General features: G+C 40.6%; 1 protein-coding gene across 2 annotated transcripts in view; it reads right to left on the reverse strand.

The window, feature by feature from the left end:
- fgd6 (FYVE, RhoGEF and PH domain containing 6) overlaps positions 1-16,371 on the reverse strand; it is a 30,024-nt gene extending 13,653 nt beyond the window's left edge. Inside the window, exons 1-5 of one of the 2 annotated variants that reach the window (XM_072674176.1) lie at positions 16,092-16,371; positions 10,347-12,489; positions 3,966-4,080; positions 1,130-1,197; positions 976-1,006 (exon numbers count right to left, since the gene is read on the reverse strand). In XM_072674176.1, the coding sequence (XP_072530277.1) occupies positions 976-1,006; positions 1,130-1,197; positions 3,966-4,080; positions 10,347-12,489; positions 16,092-16,101 (2,367 nt within the window). In that variant the 5' untranslated portion in view covers positions 16,102-16,371. Of the gene's footprint in view, positions 1-975; positions 1,007-1,129; positions 1,198-3,965; positions 4,081-10,346; positions 12,490-15,152; positions 15,216-16,091 lie in introns of those variants that run through there. The other variant, XM_072674177.1, reaches the window with a different exon arrangement.
- Between the last annotated feature and the right edge of the window lie 63 nt (positions 16,372-16,434).

Here is a 16,434-nt window from a genome sequence, read left to right on the forward strand (position 1 = left end):
TGGGTGTGACCTCTTTCCTAAAAATCTCTCTCTCTCTTCCTTTGTCTCGCTACGTCTTGCCTCCTGTTCCTTTCTCTCTATTTTGGTCTCGGCTTTCTCACTGCGCTACACACGCTCTTTCATTCTGCATATCTCTCTCTCCTTCTCTCCTTTCATTCATCCCCCCATCCTTCTGTCTCTGATCCTCTTTAAGCCTTGTGCCGGCTCCACTCGTCCTAACTCATTACACTCCAGACTGAAATATAGAGACAGGTGTGTGTGTGTATGCATGTGCACAAGTATGTGTTTCAGTGTTTACACAATGCTTGAGCCTTTCAGGTGACTGAAAGTGATCAGACAGGGAAAAATGTCATCCAAAGCAAAAACTCCTACAAACTCAGAACTCTTGCAATATAAACATAAATAAATATTTGTTAAATATGTATGAAAATATGTGTTCTTTTCTAAGTAAGTGCATTTTTCATAAGGCTGTTTATACAGTACTGTGCAGATGTTTTAGGCACCTAATCACATTATTTAAAAGCATGTCTCTCAGCAATAAGAGAGCTTCCACTTTAGAAACACCAGATCCGGTGAGAACAGATGCAGAACATAAATACAGTAAACAGAAACAAGAGCTTCTCATTCTGAAGACAGTAGCTGAGATCTTGTGAGCTAGTCTGAAGAACAAAGCTTGGTTTCAGGTGTCTCCTGGACGCCCCCAGCCAATTTCATCCCCAGCTCACCTGATTTACCATTTATTAAGATGTTAGAGGAAAACTCTAAATAATACTAGACTCCAAGAGGAGAACTTTGGAGATGTTTTAATGAACATAGAAACCACAACTTTCTGTAGGAGTGTTATTAGTGTTTTACTAAGCAAATCAACACTTACTGCCCAGATAAGCAGCTTTTTTTATTCTAATATTCACAGGGGACTGAACCGTTTGCACAGTACTGTATATGAACATATATATAACATTTATAAGGACTTACGATGTGCAGCAACTTCAGAACATCCACAAATCTGTGAAACACAAGAATTTATAGGCATTACATCCAGTCGATATATTGGCATATTATATTAACATATTTATATATAGGTTACAAGGTTTTAATATGATAATGCTGATATTTTCTTTATACTTACACTTTCTCTGAGCTCATGATCTCCATGGCGATATGAACCACCTTATTCCTTTTCGCCTTCTCTACCTCCTAGTCAAAGAAACGGACACAGAAACTGAGCAGTGTACTAACAGTTCTCAGCAGATACAAAGACCTAAGAGTACATCAAACTTACACACTCATTGCATCCAACCATTTCTGGCAAGTGCAAACACACGGCTTCATATCAGTACAAGCTCACTGACTTCTTGCTCCCTCTGTGTGTATGTGCTGTGTGCATGTGTGTGTGTGTGTGTGACTGTGGTGAGGGGGAGTAGTTTTGGGCAGAGTCTTTCAGTCTTTATTTGGATCAACTAAAGGGTGTGGTTTGACTGAGAGGACCTCCTGCTATTCTATGGGTTGTATATAGAGTATACACCATATGGACAAAAGTATTGAGACACCTGCTCATTCATTGTAATGATAGTCTCTGCTGTCCAGGAAAGACTTTCTACTAGATTTTGGTGGAGCATTGCTGTGAGGATTTAATGGCATTTAACACATTTTACCCCTTTAGCCCATAAATTATATAGTCTGCCAATAAGTTCATGTATATCTGCTCCAGACAGTCCTATTCTATTGTCAATACCTTTCTACAGGGACTAGACAAGCTGTGTGTGTGTGTTCATTTGCATATCTGTGTCAGCAATGGGTGCAACTTAAAGTATGCTGAATGCATTCATTAAAAGGGATGTCCACAAACAGTTAGATAGACATATAGTGTTTACCGGTAGGCCAATAAAATCAGCTGATTCTATTAGCAACAATCAAGGTGAAGAAGCACCAATGCGGTCACTCATCTTCAAAATTTTCACATTAACCATCTTTGTATAAATGATCCAGCCCCACAGTTAAGATCAGATGAGCTGCTGATTAGTCTATTCAATCCCTTTATTTTCAGTCTCAGTTTCTATAATCAGACTTTCTGAACTGACTGATTTAGTTTAGTCGAGACTTTTCTTAAAATTATGTTTTATAGTGTTTATTATCTTATAATCCAGTCTGATCTCCTCCCTGACCAATCAGCTCCCAGCTCCTTTACATACTGCAGTCTAATCACTTTAATCTAATCACTGTGTGTGTGTGTGTGTGTGTGTGTGTGTGTGTGTGTGTGTGTGTGTGTGTAATGATACACACTCTGGACTGATCTGTGGTTGTGGGACTACTGGTGTGTAATAACTGGTTTATAGTGGGTGAATGTGCTATGTGTGATGTGGCTTTCTATAGTGTGTGTGTGTATGTGTGTGTGTGTGTGTGTGTGTGTGTGTGTGTGTGTGTGTGTGTGTGTGTTAGCCTCCACTCGGTTCTGAATGGGTTCTACAGTGCTGGTTTCAAAACAGAGAAAGGCAGGTGGTTCTCCGGTTCTCCGGCTGGTAAAACAGATTGTTTCAGTGATATCATGGTCAGATATTATGGTCTGTTTTCATGTTCCACTGTAAAATAGCTCCACACTACTCCACTCTAAACTCTTTATTTACCTTCTGAGAACGTCCGCACTGCTGCAGCCGGCTGAGAATAATGTACAACCAGATAATGTTCTGAAAATCGTGGTTAAAACAAAGAATTCAAACTGTTTGGAATTAAAATAGTCGATACATGATCCACTGAAATATGCCTGAATCTGCCCCGACCCCCAGCCACTAAATCGGAACAACCCCAATTTTAATTCAACAGAACATCATAGCAGCATAGGCCAAACTGACCATAAAGAGTTGAACATAAAACACCATTATAGTTCAAATTAAAGCATGTAAAAGATAAGGCTACAATTAGTGAGTTTTTTTTCCACTACTAGTAAACTCATACACTACTGAGTACCAGTCACCATCCTGCACCTTTTTGTAATTCTCCTGCTTCGTAAAAATCTGACTGAACTGATCCGCTAATTATCAAGTGCTTCATGGACCAGGTGTGTTCAGGCAAGGAAAAGACAAAGTTGTGCAAGAAGTAAACAGAGCTCTCAGGACAGAGAACCACTGCCTTAGAGGGATTAGTCAAAGTACAGAAACGCTCCCTCTTGCTAACTCAATCACTGCCCTGCAAAATATACTACAGTAACTTTTAGAGCTTATGCTTATGAAGGGTTTTTACAGCGTATGTACTGTTTCTCTAAATTACTGGAAAATAGTCATTAAATCTATGATAAACATAAAGAACTAGAAAAAGGGTTTTGCTAGGTGTCAGTGTCTGGGGTGATTAAGCAGTTGATATGCTGTTTCAAGTAGTTGCTCTAGTAGTTGTAAGCAAGATTTAATTTCAAGTCATTGATTGACATTTTCACATATTATAAAAAGTAACTGGCAACTGTAATGTCTATGAATTCACTTTGAAAACACTTGTTCCAGTTCTAAAATCTGATGTCTGAAAACATGATATGAAAATCTGAAAACCTTTGTAAATTGTTCAATATACCCATATATGTATGACTGTACATATTAAAACTATGACTATAAATATAACTTGATGCCTAGCAATCAACCTGTATAATGTGGCATAAGAATTGTGTATTATGATTATTATTTTGTCAGAGCTGTATACAGGCAGCAAGACACTCATTGTAACAGTGATTTTACCAGGCAAGAGGGTTTTTACAAGTGTAATAATGATCTCTCAATGCAAATATATGACTATATGAATCATGGAGAACAGGTACAGTAGAAATGCACTGTGCAAATTAACTAACTTAGTGTGCAACGATGTTGTTTACACACTAAAACATTCACATATTGTTAAAAATATCACACTAGACTTTAAACCCAGTACTGTAAATGAATCAGAATGTGTTTTTACACCCTTACACCCTATTCCACTGTTGTTACCTCTTTGTTTCTGGCCTGGTCCATCTCTTCCTTGCTGGAGGTGGAGCTGTTATCATCCTCCTCATTCGAGCTCAGGCCCTGCTCTTCCTCGGACAGGTCGCCACCCATCTGAGCCCTGTCAGTAAAGCAGGAAGTCACATTGAGCCTATGACATCCCTACGGAAACCAGATGGATCTCACATGCACAGACATACTCATACACACATGCACACAGCTCACAAATCACTGCACAGGCTCCCTGCAAAAACAGTTCACATATAGAATTAGAGCAGTGGAACTAACAGTAGTCAGGGTCAAAGCTTCAGTCACTTTTTGTATAATAATTTGGTGTGTATATATACAGTATATAATGTCATGCAAAAACCTTATATCTCCACAATGGCAACTTTCAATGTAAAGATTTTATTCCAGGTAATTTTGGAGCATTTATATTTGTCCAATCATCATGAAATTTTAATATAATGTAAATAACTGCCATATATTAACTTTTTTGTGAAAACAAATGGCAAAAAATTGAGACTTTTTGCATGACATACCATAATGTAGATCATCACTGTCCAAACAAAACTTTGTATTTATAAGTTATTTTTTGGAAGAAATACCTTTTTTAGAGTTTTACAAATTCATGACAATCATACAGAAAAAAGGACCTGAATTAAATTTTGTTACATTTATTTCATTGAAAGTTTCATCTGTTTCTGAATTTGTTGTAGCACTGACAAATATATATATTTTCTTCTAAATGTTGTCTGCCTTCCAAATTGGTACTGCCAATTCCACTGACTCCTGAGGGTAAGGAAACATGAAATGTGTGCATGTATCTATCTATCTATCTATCTATCTATCTATCTATCTATCTAAACACACACACACACACACACACAATAATAAATTGCAATATAAAAAAATACAGGATTGTTTGCCAGATTATTAAGATTTAACATGTAATGATCTTGATAATGCACGCTCTGTATCCACGATTGGAGAAAACTAAATTATATTGGGCAGATAATCTGCCGCTGGTGGATGAGAACAGGAGAACAGTAGGAATTTTCTATATAACAGCAAAACAAAGCTTGGCGTGTTGGATATCATTTGCCCTACGTAACACTGCATGTCCTGCAATATGACTATTGTGCCTGCTCACATTACAATGATTATGCTGAAATGATTATGCTTCCCCTCCCGTCTCCTAGAGTAAACAGAAATGCTTCAACATTTCAGGCATGTAGCTTTTGATTTGATTTGAGGATGTCATTTTAACATCCTGTTAAATGTTTTATTTTATTTAGTCTTTTACTGTACAGTGTCCTTGGATGCTGTAAGAGACGCGTACATATAAAATTCTACCATTACCTGTGTGTGAGAAACATCCCTGTGTGTGTGACTGTTATTGGATTAGTCAATTGAAAAGTATGAAGCACTAATTTCTCACACTCACACAAAATCTCAACTTTCTCATACACACACACACACACACACCATTCCTTGCTCTCTTTTTACTCCTTTTTGCTCCCTTTCTTCCAGTCACTCTCTCTCTCACTCTCTCACTCTCTCACGCTCTCTCTCTCTCTCTCTCTCCTGCAGGCAGACAGAGGACCTCTTGTTTACTGCCTCAGGCAGCTTATATAAACTCACTCTGTAAAGGGATGCCAGAGAGACAGAGAGAACACCCACACAAACTTACTTTAATGATCTGAAATAGTCAATGTTAAAGTTGTAAATGTAACACAATTAAAACATGCCATGGAAAAGGCCAAAAGATGCTGCATGGCACAGAAATCCTGTCAATATTTTATAAAGTGCCAATACATACAGATATGACAACCCACTCAAACACTGTCATTACCCACACACCCCCCCCCCTTCCCGGTCACCTAGGTCTGGTGTCATTATTAGATTATGCAATAACAAGATACAGTCATAAATTTCTATTTACAATTTGGTTAACATATTTTGAGGCTATTAAATTGTGAAACCAAAATCAAGTGTTGTGTGTATTTTAACACCCCTAGTAAATCCCAATATGTAATATTATTTTTCACTTATTACACATCATCAATATCACCCAAAGACCTTGTATCTCCAAAAATGGCAAATTTACAGAAGAAGGAAAATACCTTCTTAACCTTCAATGGAAGTCAATGTAAAAACTATTTCTATTTTAATGAACAATGTAAAGAATACCTGCAGGTGTAAAAGTATACCAAAAAGTTAAAAGTTGGGTGGCGGCATCGATATAGATATATTTGTTATCTATATGTAGGGACTACGTAATATGTATTATAATCGATAAATGTTTATGTAATAACACCTTAAACCTCAAGGCCCCCCCAAACCACAACAATAAACAACAAAATGACCTTATAAAGACATGATAATTTGGTGGTCCTGGAGGTTAGTCTTGTTTTTCTCTGGGCTTTCACACACACACACACACACACACACACACACACAGACACACACAGACACACACAGACACACACAGACACACACAGACACACACACAGACACACACACAGACACACACACAGACACACACACAGACACACACACACACACACACCTGACAGTAAATGAAATTACACTAAAAATATTCATGCCTGACTTGCATTAACCAGAACAGAGTGACCAGCTAATGAAATAATGTGTGTGTGTGTGTGTGTGAGAGTGAGAGAGTGAGAGAAAGAGAGAGAGAGAGAGAGAGAGAAAGAGAGGAAAAGAGAAAGAGAGGGAAAGAGGGGGAGAGAGAGAGAGAGAGAGAGAGAGAGAGAGATGAAAGGAAAACAGTGGTACATCTGCTAATAGCAAGATATTAATGTGCTAAGAATGATTTTGATTTTGGTTGTGGATGACTTTGTTCAAAGCATCATCATTTTTCATCATAATGTCAATGTAAAGTGCACACTTGTGTGATATGATGCAAATTAATCACATTAATAGAATAAAAAATATATCATTTATCAAAAACTAATTTGGAATATTCTGATGTAACACCATGTGTGTACCCACTATACATTTCCCCTTGCTTTTCTGTTTTGGGGCCAGTATGACCAATTTTTGACTTGGATTGTTACTTACTTGTTGGATTGTTACTATTGTTACTAGACTTTTATTTTCTCAAAAGTCTGATATACTGAGAGATACTAACTCTTGGCGTTGGAAAAGTATATTATTTCCTAGATACTAAGTCAAGGTCAAGGATCAATAAAGGTCAAGAACAAAATTGCAAAGCCAACATTGTAATAACTATTAACAAATAATACGCTGCACAGCAGGAGAGTTAATGCAGGAAAAAACTCCAGTCAACGCTACTAAAATCAGAATGAAATCACATGATCTTCAAGTCATGACTCGACTATTATTGTTTTGACAATAGTCTCTTGGGTATAAGATAAAGAAAGTGTGTGGGTGAAAGAAAAAAATAGCGAGTGAGAGAGAGCGAGATAAATAGATAAAGTAACAGAGTGAGTTAGAGAGAGCGAGAGAGAGTGAGAGAGAGAGAGAGGTTATTTTCCAGAGGCTCGGCCCTCTGTCCTCTCCAGACATTTCCTGCTCTGGTCACTGAAAATAACCCACAGGAAAGCAAACCGGCCTGGACTTAAAGAGTGGACCATTACAGTCACTGTTTCGATTTGCTCTCTTGTTCATTAAAGCAAATCAAAGGTTCCTTCTGGTGTTTGTTGTTTTAGGAGCTCTGCAAATATTAGAAAGCCACACAATTTACTCAAATGCAGCTTCACTGACATACTACAAATGCTCCTACAGGTAGACATGCGTATTAGGTGCGACATGCAGTGTTATTAGAAAGGCTCAAGCGTCCCCATGCTATTAAAGCCCCTGGGAACACATTTTAAGATGTTTTGATATGTAATTATGTCTTTTTTTGTCCAATCAATTTTGTATAATACTAAACTTGGGTGTTCAGTGAAGTTTAACTAGAAAACACAAAGCAGAAACATGATGAAACACTCCTTAAAAACAGCCAGCCGCTAAATTCCGCTGTCAAGTGAAGAACTTGAGCCAGATTTAGCTTTAGCTCTCCAGGTTGCTCAAACTCGAAGAGAGGGCAGAGCCATGTTTGCTTTGTGATTGGTCAGGGGTATGTGGATGTAAACATGACCCACTTTTAGGACCGCCCATTCCACATCGAAAGGGGAGCAACACTGGTCAAACACATCATTTATTAAACTACTTTGGAATACACTTAAGACACTAAAGGCACACTTTGTACGTTTACACTGGGGGCCCTGAGGAGCCAGATTAACTTCTACAAAGAAATATCTTTAACCTTGATACTCAAATAAGGGGTGAAAAGAATTCCACTATGTTCTTTGAACTGAACATTTGTGATAATGTACATGTATGTAATGTAAAGTATATAAAGCATAAGGGTGTACTAGACAGGGCTATGATGAGAAAAGCTTAACTAAATTCTATAAAACCTCTATTCATAAATCTTCCCAGGATTACTGTAAAAGCACAGTAATAACTAGTTGGGTTTTAGACCACCCTTCCTGCAGAGAAGCACTGTAGTGTGTTCTTTTATAAAACGTTGTGATTTCTGCAATGTGTAATGCTGACTCACAGCTTACTGTGCTGCATCTGCCACTCACCTAAGGAAGCACTATAATACATGGCGATGAATCAACCTTAAAACATGCTGAACTTCAGAGAGCAACACTTTCTTATCAGCTGATTAACTGTGCTGCTTCTAATAACAATCCCACAGTCTTTAATGTAATCTTGTGAAGCTTTGATTTTATAGAGAAGCGAAGCTGATATTTTAGTCAGAGGTGCTTTAAAAGACCAGGACAATAACTTACTAAAAATGATATCTAAAATTTAAATGTTGGCCCAAGTCAATACCCACTGGGCTTAGGTCTACCTGAATTAGCATTATGGTAAGCAATATAGGCTTTTTTGTAAAGGGTTAAAATAGCTCATTTAAACAAAATGCAGATATTTTAGCGCAGCAATCTAACATCACCCAACTCTTCTGCTCTTCTATACAATCAGAATCAGAATCTAGAAGATAAAATGTGTGTTCACACCAATATTTGATTATTTCAAGAAAAACTAGAACAAACAAATATTTGTTTCAGTATTAGTGTGTTAGTGCTATCCTGGGAATAATATCAAAACACACATTTTATCTTCTGGATCTGACGTCAGCACTAATCAGCACTCTGACCTTTCAGATCTTTAAAATTGTTTCAATATGTGTTTGTAACAAAAGTTTGAAAAAGAGAACCGTCATATTATTATTTAGACATTATTTGGGCATTAACATGTTCTTAGTACGAAGAAAGATATTTTGATGAGCATAAAGCTGAGTATTGAAGTATACAGTACTGTGAAAAAGTCTTCAGCACCTGAACAAAACTAATTAGACAGGCAGTAAAGGTGTTTTCACACCTGCATTTTAGGTACAGTCAAATCGGATCCTGGTTTGCGATTACTTTGGGCAGGTGTGAACACAAAAATCACACTTGGATGTGGAACAAAACAACCCCTGACTTTGAGTGGCCGGTCCCTAACAAACTCTGGAGCGGTTCATTAGTGCTGAGAACATGATCTGACCTCGATTCTACACACCTATCAGGTGTATTCCACAAGTTTGAGCTAAATAGCCAGTATAACCCAAAGCCAGTATAACCTGGTATGATGCCCAGATAATTACTACAGCTATGAACAGATGCCATCTCTGCTGTTGCTCCATGTTAAACAACACAGAAATATGCACTAATCCAGAAAACAGGACCTTTTTCCTGTATTTACTTTCTGTATGTCTGACCAATAAGTGGCTGGAGCGTTCTCACATGGTTGTTGTGACGCATTCTGGTGTGTGTCTGATTTTCTTGTGTGGAAATAAACCAAACCAAGGTAAAAACGCTCCACGTCTTGGCCACTGAACAGATTTTTAGGCCCTACTTAGTTCACCAGCAGCACTTCTGAACTTAATCAAATAATACTGGGTTTCCCTAACGAGAGGTTTGGAAATGGTAAAACAAACACAATGATGCATAGAGGGTGTTCTATTTATTGGCCTTGCTAAATGAGTGAAAGTGTATGTATTCATGTACATTAACATACTGTAGCTGCATGGTTTGAGAGGTATTTTCACCTTCACACATACACATTTCCAAGGTCCTACAACTTAGGTCTACTTGAAACCCCTCCAGCCACAACCATGGGTGAATACCTGTGTCTTCCCAGTGTACTCCTTTTTTTTTTTTTTTGAAGAGAACAAAACGGTCACCCTAGCATTTGGATCAAATGTTTTAAGATTATGACCAGCACACATTTAACCATGTGTCCAATCTTTTGACTTGTTCTGTATGTACATACATACATGCATCTACAAAACATGACACTTACCTGTGTGATTCATACGGTTCCTGCACTTCGTATACCCCAGTGTCTTCATTCTGGTTGGAGTAGACCCAGGGCAGGTTCATATATTCCGGGATCTCCTCATAGAGCGGAACGTTCTCATACTCTACCCCACAGTCACCTTCACCATCATCCTGTGAAACCCCATCATCAGCTGAGGTAAACTTGCTGCTGATGGCTGAAGAGTTCGTGCAATCGTCAGACTCAACGCTGGTGCAGTCCAGAGACTGGCCGCTCCGCAGAAGCTTTGGAAGCAGCCGCACGCAAGCCCGCAGCTCTAGAAGCTTCCTCAGACTGCGTCGCTTTTGCTCTGAGCGCACCAGTTGCTCAGAAGCTTCAGGACTTGCAGCGGAGCCCACTCGCAGAAGGTCAGCAGAGGAAAAAGATTTTGCTCTCTGCTTGACCAAGAATGGCCTGGTCCCAGTGGCCTGTGGCTGGCTACTACTGCGACTTGGCTGTGGTTTGCTGAAAAGAGGTATTCCGGGAAGGGTGATGCGCCACAGTGACGGTTTCTCGTTAGGAGCTGCAGGTAACTCTCCGAAAACGGCTGGACCAGGCTCAGGAGGAGGGGTGGGAGTTTGCGGATGTGTTTGTGTTTGAGGAGGTGTGTTTTGTTTCCTCAACAGTGCAGATGCAGGCAGACTGTGTCTCTGGGGCTTTTTAGGAACAACCTTTGGGGACTTTTCCTCTTCTGAGGACGCCTTTGTTATTGCAGTGACCCGAGCTCCACAACCAAGTCGGATTTGTTTGGGTAAACTCCTGGTGATTGGGTATCGAGCAAAATTGCCATAAGCACCATCCCTTTCATCATCATCATCATCATCATCATCATCATCATCATCATCTTCCTGGTCATTGCTGAGCTTATCTTCAGCAGCAGAAGGGTCAGCATGATCGGACAGAATAAGATTATCCAGGGAACATGAAGTGAAATGACCTTTTTGAGGGAGGGACTTTTGGCGAGGGGGCGGGGCTGGTGGTTGTAGCTCCTCCTCCTCCTCCCCCTCTTCTGCTGTTGCACTAATGGAAACTGAGGCTTCTGTAACAATGGGATCAGAAGGGTGGGTGGGTTCTCGGTAGGGAACATTGTTTCCATTATGTATGCTGCAAGTGGAGTCTGTGCTGTGGGTGGAGTCTGTGCTGTGGGTGGGGCCAGTGTAGTGGACAAGGCCTTTGCATTGGGATGGGTTTTCCTCGTTTTCCTTGCTGTGTGATGAGTTTGGAGTAGTGTCTGAAAGGGTACACTTGGGTATTTCTGGCGATGTATCTTCAGGACTCCTGCGTATCGTGTTGAGCTGGAAGTCTTGGAGTGTTTGTGTTGGTGTTTCTGGTGGAGAACTCTCCACCACGTTCTGACGGAAAAGCAGGGCTCTTCGAGATCGCCGTGGCTGGGGAACAGGAAGGGGCTTACTTGGGGCTGCAGGTACACTAACCTCACCATGCATATTGTTAGTGCTGGAGCTCTGCAAGTGTGAAGCCACAGACTGACTCTGCTCAACAGGTTGGTCTTGTTTCTGGTGGGATTCTTCTGCTGGAGGGCTTAACTGAACACAAGCTGAAATGGGAAAGTGTGGTTGCTCTTGTGTGTGATCCTTAATGAGAATGGGTGTGTGTGTCTCCTCATGTACATCTGGAGGCGTGTTGGTGGAGTGTGTTTGTACTTCTTGATGTTGGGATGATACTTGGTCCTTTGTGCTGTTGCAGCGGACCTCCTCTGGTGGGCTTTCTTCATCTTTCAGTGTATTGTTTTCTTCTGGCTCTTTTCTTTCCTCAGGACAACCTGATTTGCCATTGCCTATATGATGACTTTCAGAGCAGGGTGGTATGATGTAACGCGAGAGCCGTGAAGAAGGTATGGAAGGACCCCCATTTTTTGAGACAGGGCATTGTGTTTTGTTTTGTCTGGCCTGGCTTGGGCTTTGAGATATGCACGGTGGAGGTTTCTGAGGTGCTTTGGGGCTTACCTTTAGCAAACATGGTTTAGGGGCTACAGCAGGTTTGCCTCGTTTTCCTGCAGAAGGAGATGGAGCAGGTAGTGTGATTTCAGGTTTAGGCGCAATTGGAGGAGGAGATGGCTTTTGAGCAGGAAGCAGCCTGGGTTTGGGAGCAACCGGTGGCTTCTTCATACCTATACACACACACACAGGAAAGGGAACATTTCAAACTTAACACAAACACACACATTCACAAGATTGACAAAACTCTAGGGCCATAATAAAGTGACAGCAATGTGGAAGTATCGGCTGATGTGGTAACAACATAATTTAAAATGGAGTTCTGTAATAACTAAAAGTCTGGGAGAAGGACCACTCCCCAACTCCTCCTCTTCATTACTACGCACTATATAGCTGCTCTTCTCCCCTCTCCTTCTCGTGAAGCAGATTCGCACCCGTCCGCCGCCCCTGCTCCTCCTGATGGTCCAATTTTATCCATCCTCTGCCTGGCAAGGGGGGTCTGGCTTCGGGTCCCATCAACTCGAAGCCCCCCAGAACTCCAGCACAAATTTCTTGCCTCAGTCAAGCATGGTCTGCACTTCTCAAAATATCTTTAAAATGAGCTGTTGTTCAATGAAGTACACCTTTTAAGATGAGCATCTAAACATAGGCCACCATGCCTAAACTACTCAAACACTCTCCTACCTTACAGGAGGAAACACTTGAGTGAGTGCGTGCTCTTTCAGGAGAGATTTCTTACATGACTGGATCAGATTTGTTCATGTCTTCCCTCTCTGATAACTGATGCAGTATTTAAATGGTATTTCGTTTTTCTGGAATTTGATTAGATGGAACGGACACCATGCACCAGCAAAACAGTGGTGGCACATTACTGTGTTTTATTTATTCCTCTGAGATCTCTCTTATGACATAATTAATTTTTACATTACAATTTCCAACCCCTAGCATAGTGCTGTTATCCATCATGCTACACCAACAGATTACATTCCTTAAGACATACTTATATATATTCTTATCTATTTTTATTATAATATCCATGCAACAGAACTCAAATATTTTGTCCAAGTGGAGTTACTGTCGTAAACATGCCAAATAGGAATGGATAATACCTAAGAGTTTCTTTTAATCTGACACCAGGTAGTACTAAATCCAGTATTGTGATACCAACGCTAATTTCAACAATGTAAACTGCTATCATCAAAAGGTAAAGGTGCACGTATTTGTCACTGTACAGTGTACAGCGAAATGTGTCCTCCACATTTAACCCATCTGTGGTAGTGAACACACACTAGTGAACTAGGGGCAGTGAGTACACACACACCCAGAGCGGTGGGCAGCCAACTCCAGCGCCCGGGGAGCAGAGAGGGTAAAGGGCCTTGCTCAAGGGCCCAACTGAATATTATCAGGTTTTTCCCTGAGACATAAAGTATATGCATGTACAGTACTGTGCAAAAGTCAGTAGCACGTGAGTGTGTCTACCTGTATAACTTTATATAACATTAGAATAAACCCAAATAAACATAACGTCAGTGGTCAATGGTCAGACTGTTCTGCTGGTCAATAAAGCTACTGAGATGTTGGGTGCTGATCTCCTCTCTGTATTTCAGACACTGTTTGTATGTTTTCAATTTCACCAGTAGCTCACCTGATTTACTTGAATGATCAACTAGGTGTTGGACGGGAAACGGGAATGCTTTTACTGCCCAGATTTCTAAGACCTTTGTACACCAAGAAAAGCACACTCTGTCTCACTCCAACTTTTGCCTGTGGTTATTTCCACACTGTGGGAAACAATATTTTGTACTGACCTACCCATCCTTAATGTCACAGCAAGCCATTCCTAACTCCAATTCCTCCAACCTCCTCCAGTAGATCAAGACTTCCCTCCAGTGCTTACGAGCTCTAACATCGCTGATCTAACTAATCACCATCTTTAGAAAAGCCTGATGTGCTTAAGGGTGTTAAATGTCTTTCAGAACTGGATCTAGCATGGCTAATCTCCAGGAAGAGCACTGGTGTCCACTGTAGAATGAGGAGCATTTGGGGATGGCTGTACATGGCAGATGGCATAACAGAGGCTGTTAGGATTGCCACAAAGGGCAGACAATAACCTGAACATGCATGAAGAAACACTGTGTGTTCCTGAGCAGGAGCCAGAGTGACGACGGCATTTGAAATACATATGCTTGGTTCATTTCTCCAGTTTACTCTGCCTCGCTTGTTTATGCTATGAGGGAAGCGGTCCAAGACAAATGAGGGAGAGCAACTCGGCCTAGGATGCCTCTCTCGTTGGTTTAGAAAAAAAACATGATTGCCCTTTCTCTCTGAAAGGGATTCTCAAGACTGACTGAGCATGAACAAAAACATTAAAGAGCCCATATCATTAAACAAACCAGAGAGTTTGTGGTGGTGTTTGAACATAGTTAAAAGTTTCAAAACTTTTTCCCCAACCCACATGGGCCACATTTGGGATGTGAATGGCAAAAATAGCCCGTTTTGAATTTGTCACAAAACAACAACACATTTACATACTGTATATCTGGCTAGTTTAAAGGCAAACACAGTACAGCCATTCAAAACATACAATAACACAAGTATTGTCTAATAAAAAGCTATCTTTAGTATCTAAACACACAACATTTCAACTGGACTTCCTAAGAAAATAGTAAGAAAAATAAGAGACAAAACAATGAAATCAAGGGTATTAAAAACGTTTATCCAACTGTCGTTAAAGGAACTATCACTACCGGCCAGGGGAGGCTTCCTTCTAGAGTTTGGACCATTACTGTAAGGATTTGATTGCATTCAGCAACAAGAGCTTAAGTCACCACCCTACCTCATCCCCAAAGTATTGGATGTAGCACCACCATCACTCCAGAGAGCACAGTTCCACTGCTCCTCAGCTCCAGCATTGAGGGGGGCTTTATACCCTACTAGCCCACAGCTGGCATTGGGCAGCATGGTGCCAATGGGTTCATGTTTATCCACTAGACAAGCTATGTGTGTGTGTGTGTGTGTGTGTGTGTGTGTGCGAATTTGCACATCTGTATCAGCAATGGGTGCAATTTAAAGTAGCTGAACGCATTCCTTAGAAGGGGTGTCCACAAACATTTGGGCATACAGTGCATGTGCCCTTTCTGTGAATGGCAAAGAGTGTTAAACATGGCCCAAACGAGCTCGAAGGGGGGAAACTCATGTTCACACTTTTGAGTGCATACTAAAGACCGAGTCATCGAGCGGATGTGCTGAGATAGCCAAGTTCCCAGCTCGCTGCTGTGGGCCATGGAAAAAAAAAATCATGAGACTTCTTGCTTGCTTACTTACTTACTGCCTCTGATCGGCTTATTTAGCACTCCAGCAGTCATAACTGTTACTGATGCACGTTCAGCATGTAAACCTTTCCAAAGGGTGGGTTTGAACGCATGTGCTTGGTTAGTGTGCAGTGAAAAGGCGAGATGATCCACTCCAAAACTGAGACAAAGAATAAGCCCGACAGGTCATTCCTTAAGGACAACACAAACCACGAACCCGGGCTGAGCTGAGCTGAGCTGAGCTGTTTGTCTAAAATAACTTAACTAACTAACTAACTAACTAGCTTGAGAAACATCATGGCTTTGTTTGGCTTACTGTTTAAAGTGAGTTAATATGAGTATCTTGCTCTAAAGGAAAGTTAGTTAGCTAATTAAACCCGAAATGTGTCTTAAAATCGAACAAATCAAAACATACCTGCGTTATAACGCTTTGCTTGCTCGTGTTATTCCTACAGGAAACTAACCTGTACTCATGATCCCCAAACGTCTCCCTTCTTCCAGTCCTCTTTACTCCATGAATGAGCCGCTTTCAGGGGAATTCCTTCAGATGCAGCAGTTCAGCTCCGGGATATCCCATAATAAGTCCAAAAACACGGAAAACGCCAACCATCTCCAATAAAAGCCATTCGGACGTTAGCTATAGTTTTAACCAACAAGTGATCAGACAAAAACAAAAAAACAAAACAGTCACGTCGCTTTCATTCAGTCTTTCTCCAGCATTTCGTTCTCGGTTTCGCCACTTGGGGTTTCGCATCCCAGGTTTCTCGACCCGTCGCTAGGGGCGCTGTCGGGTTGCTTGGCTCGCCA

This window comes from Salminus brasiliensis, chromosome 2, assembly GCF_030463535.1.
Source record: "Salminus brasiliensis chromosome 2, fSalBra1.hap2, whole genome shotgun sequence".
NCBI classification, from domain to species: domain Eukaryota; kingdom Metazoa; phylum Chordata; class Actinopteri; order Characiformes; family Bryconidae; genus Salminus; species Salminus brasiliensis.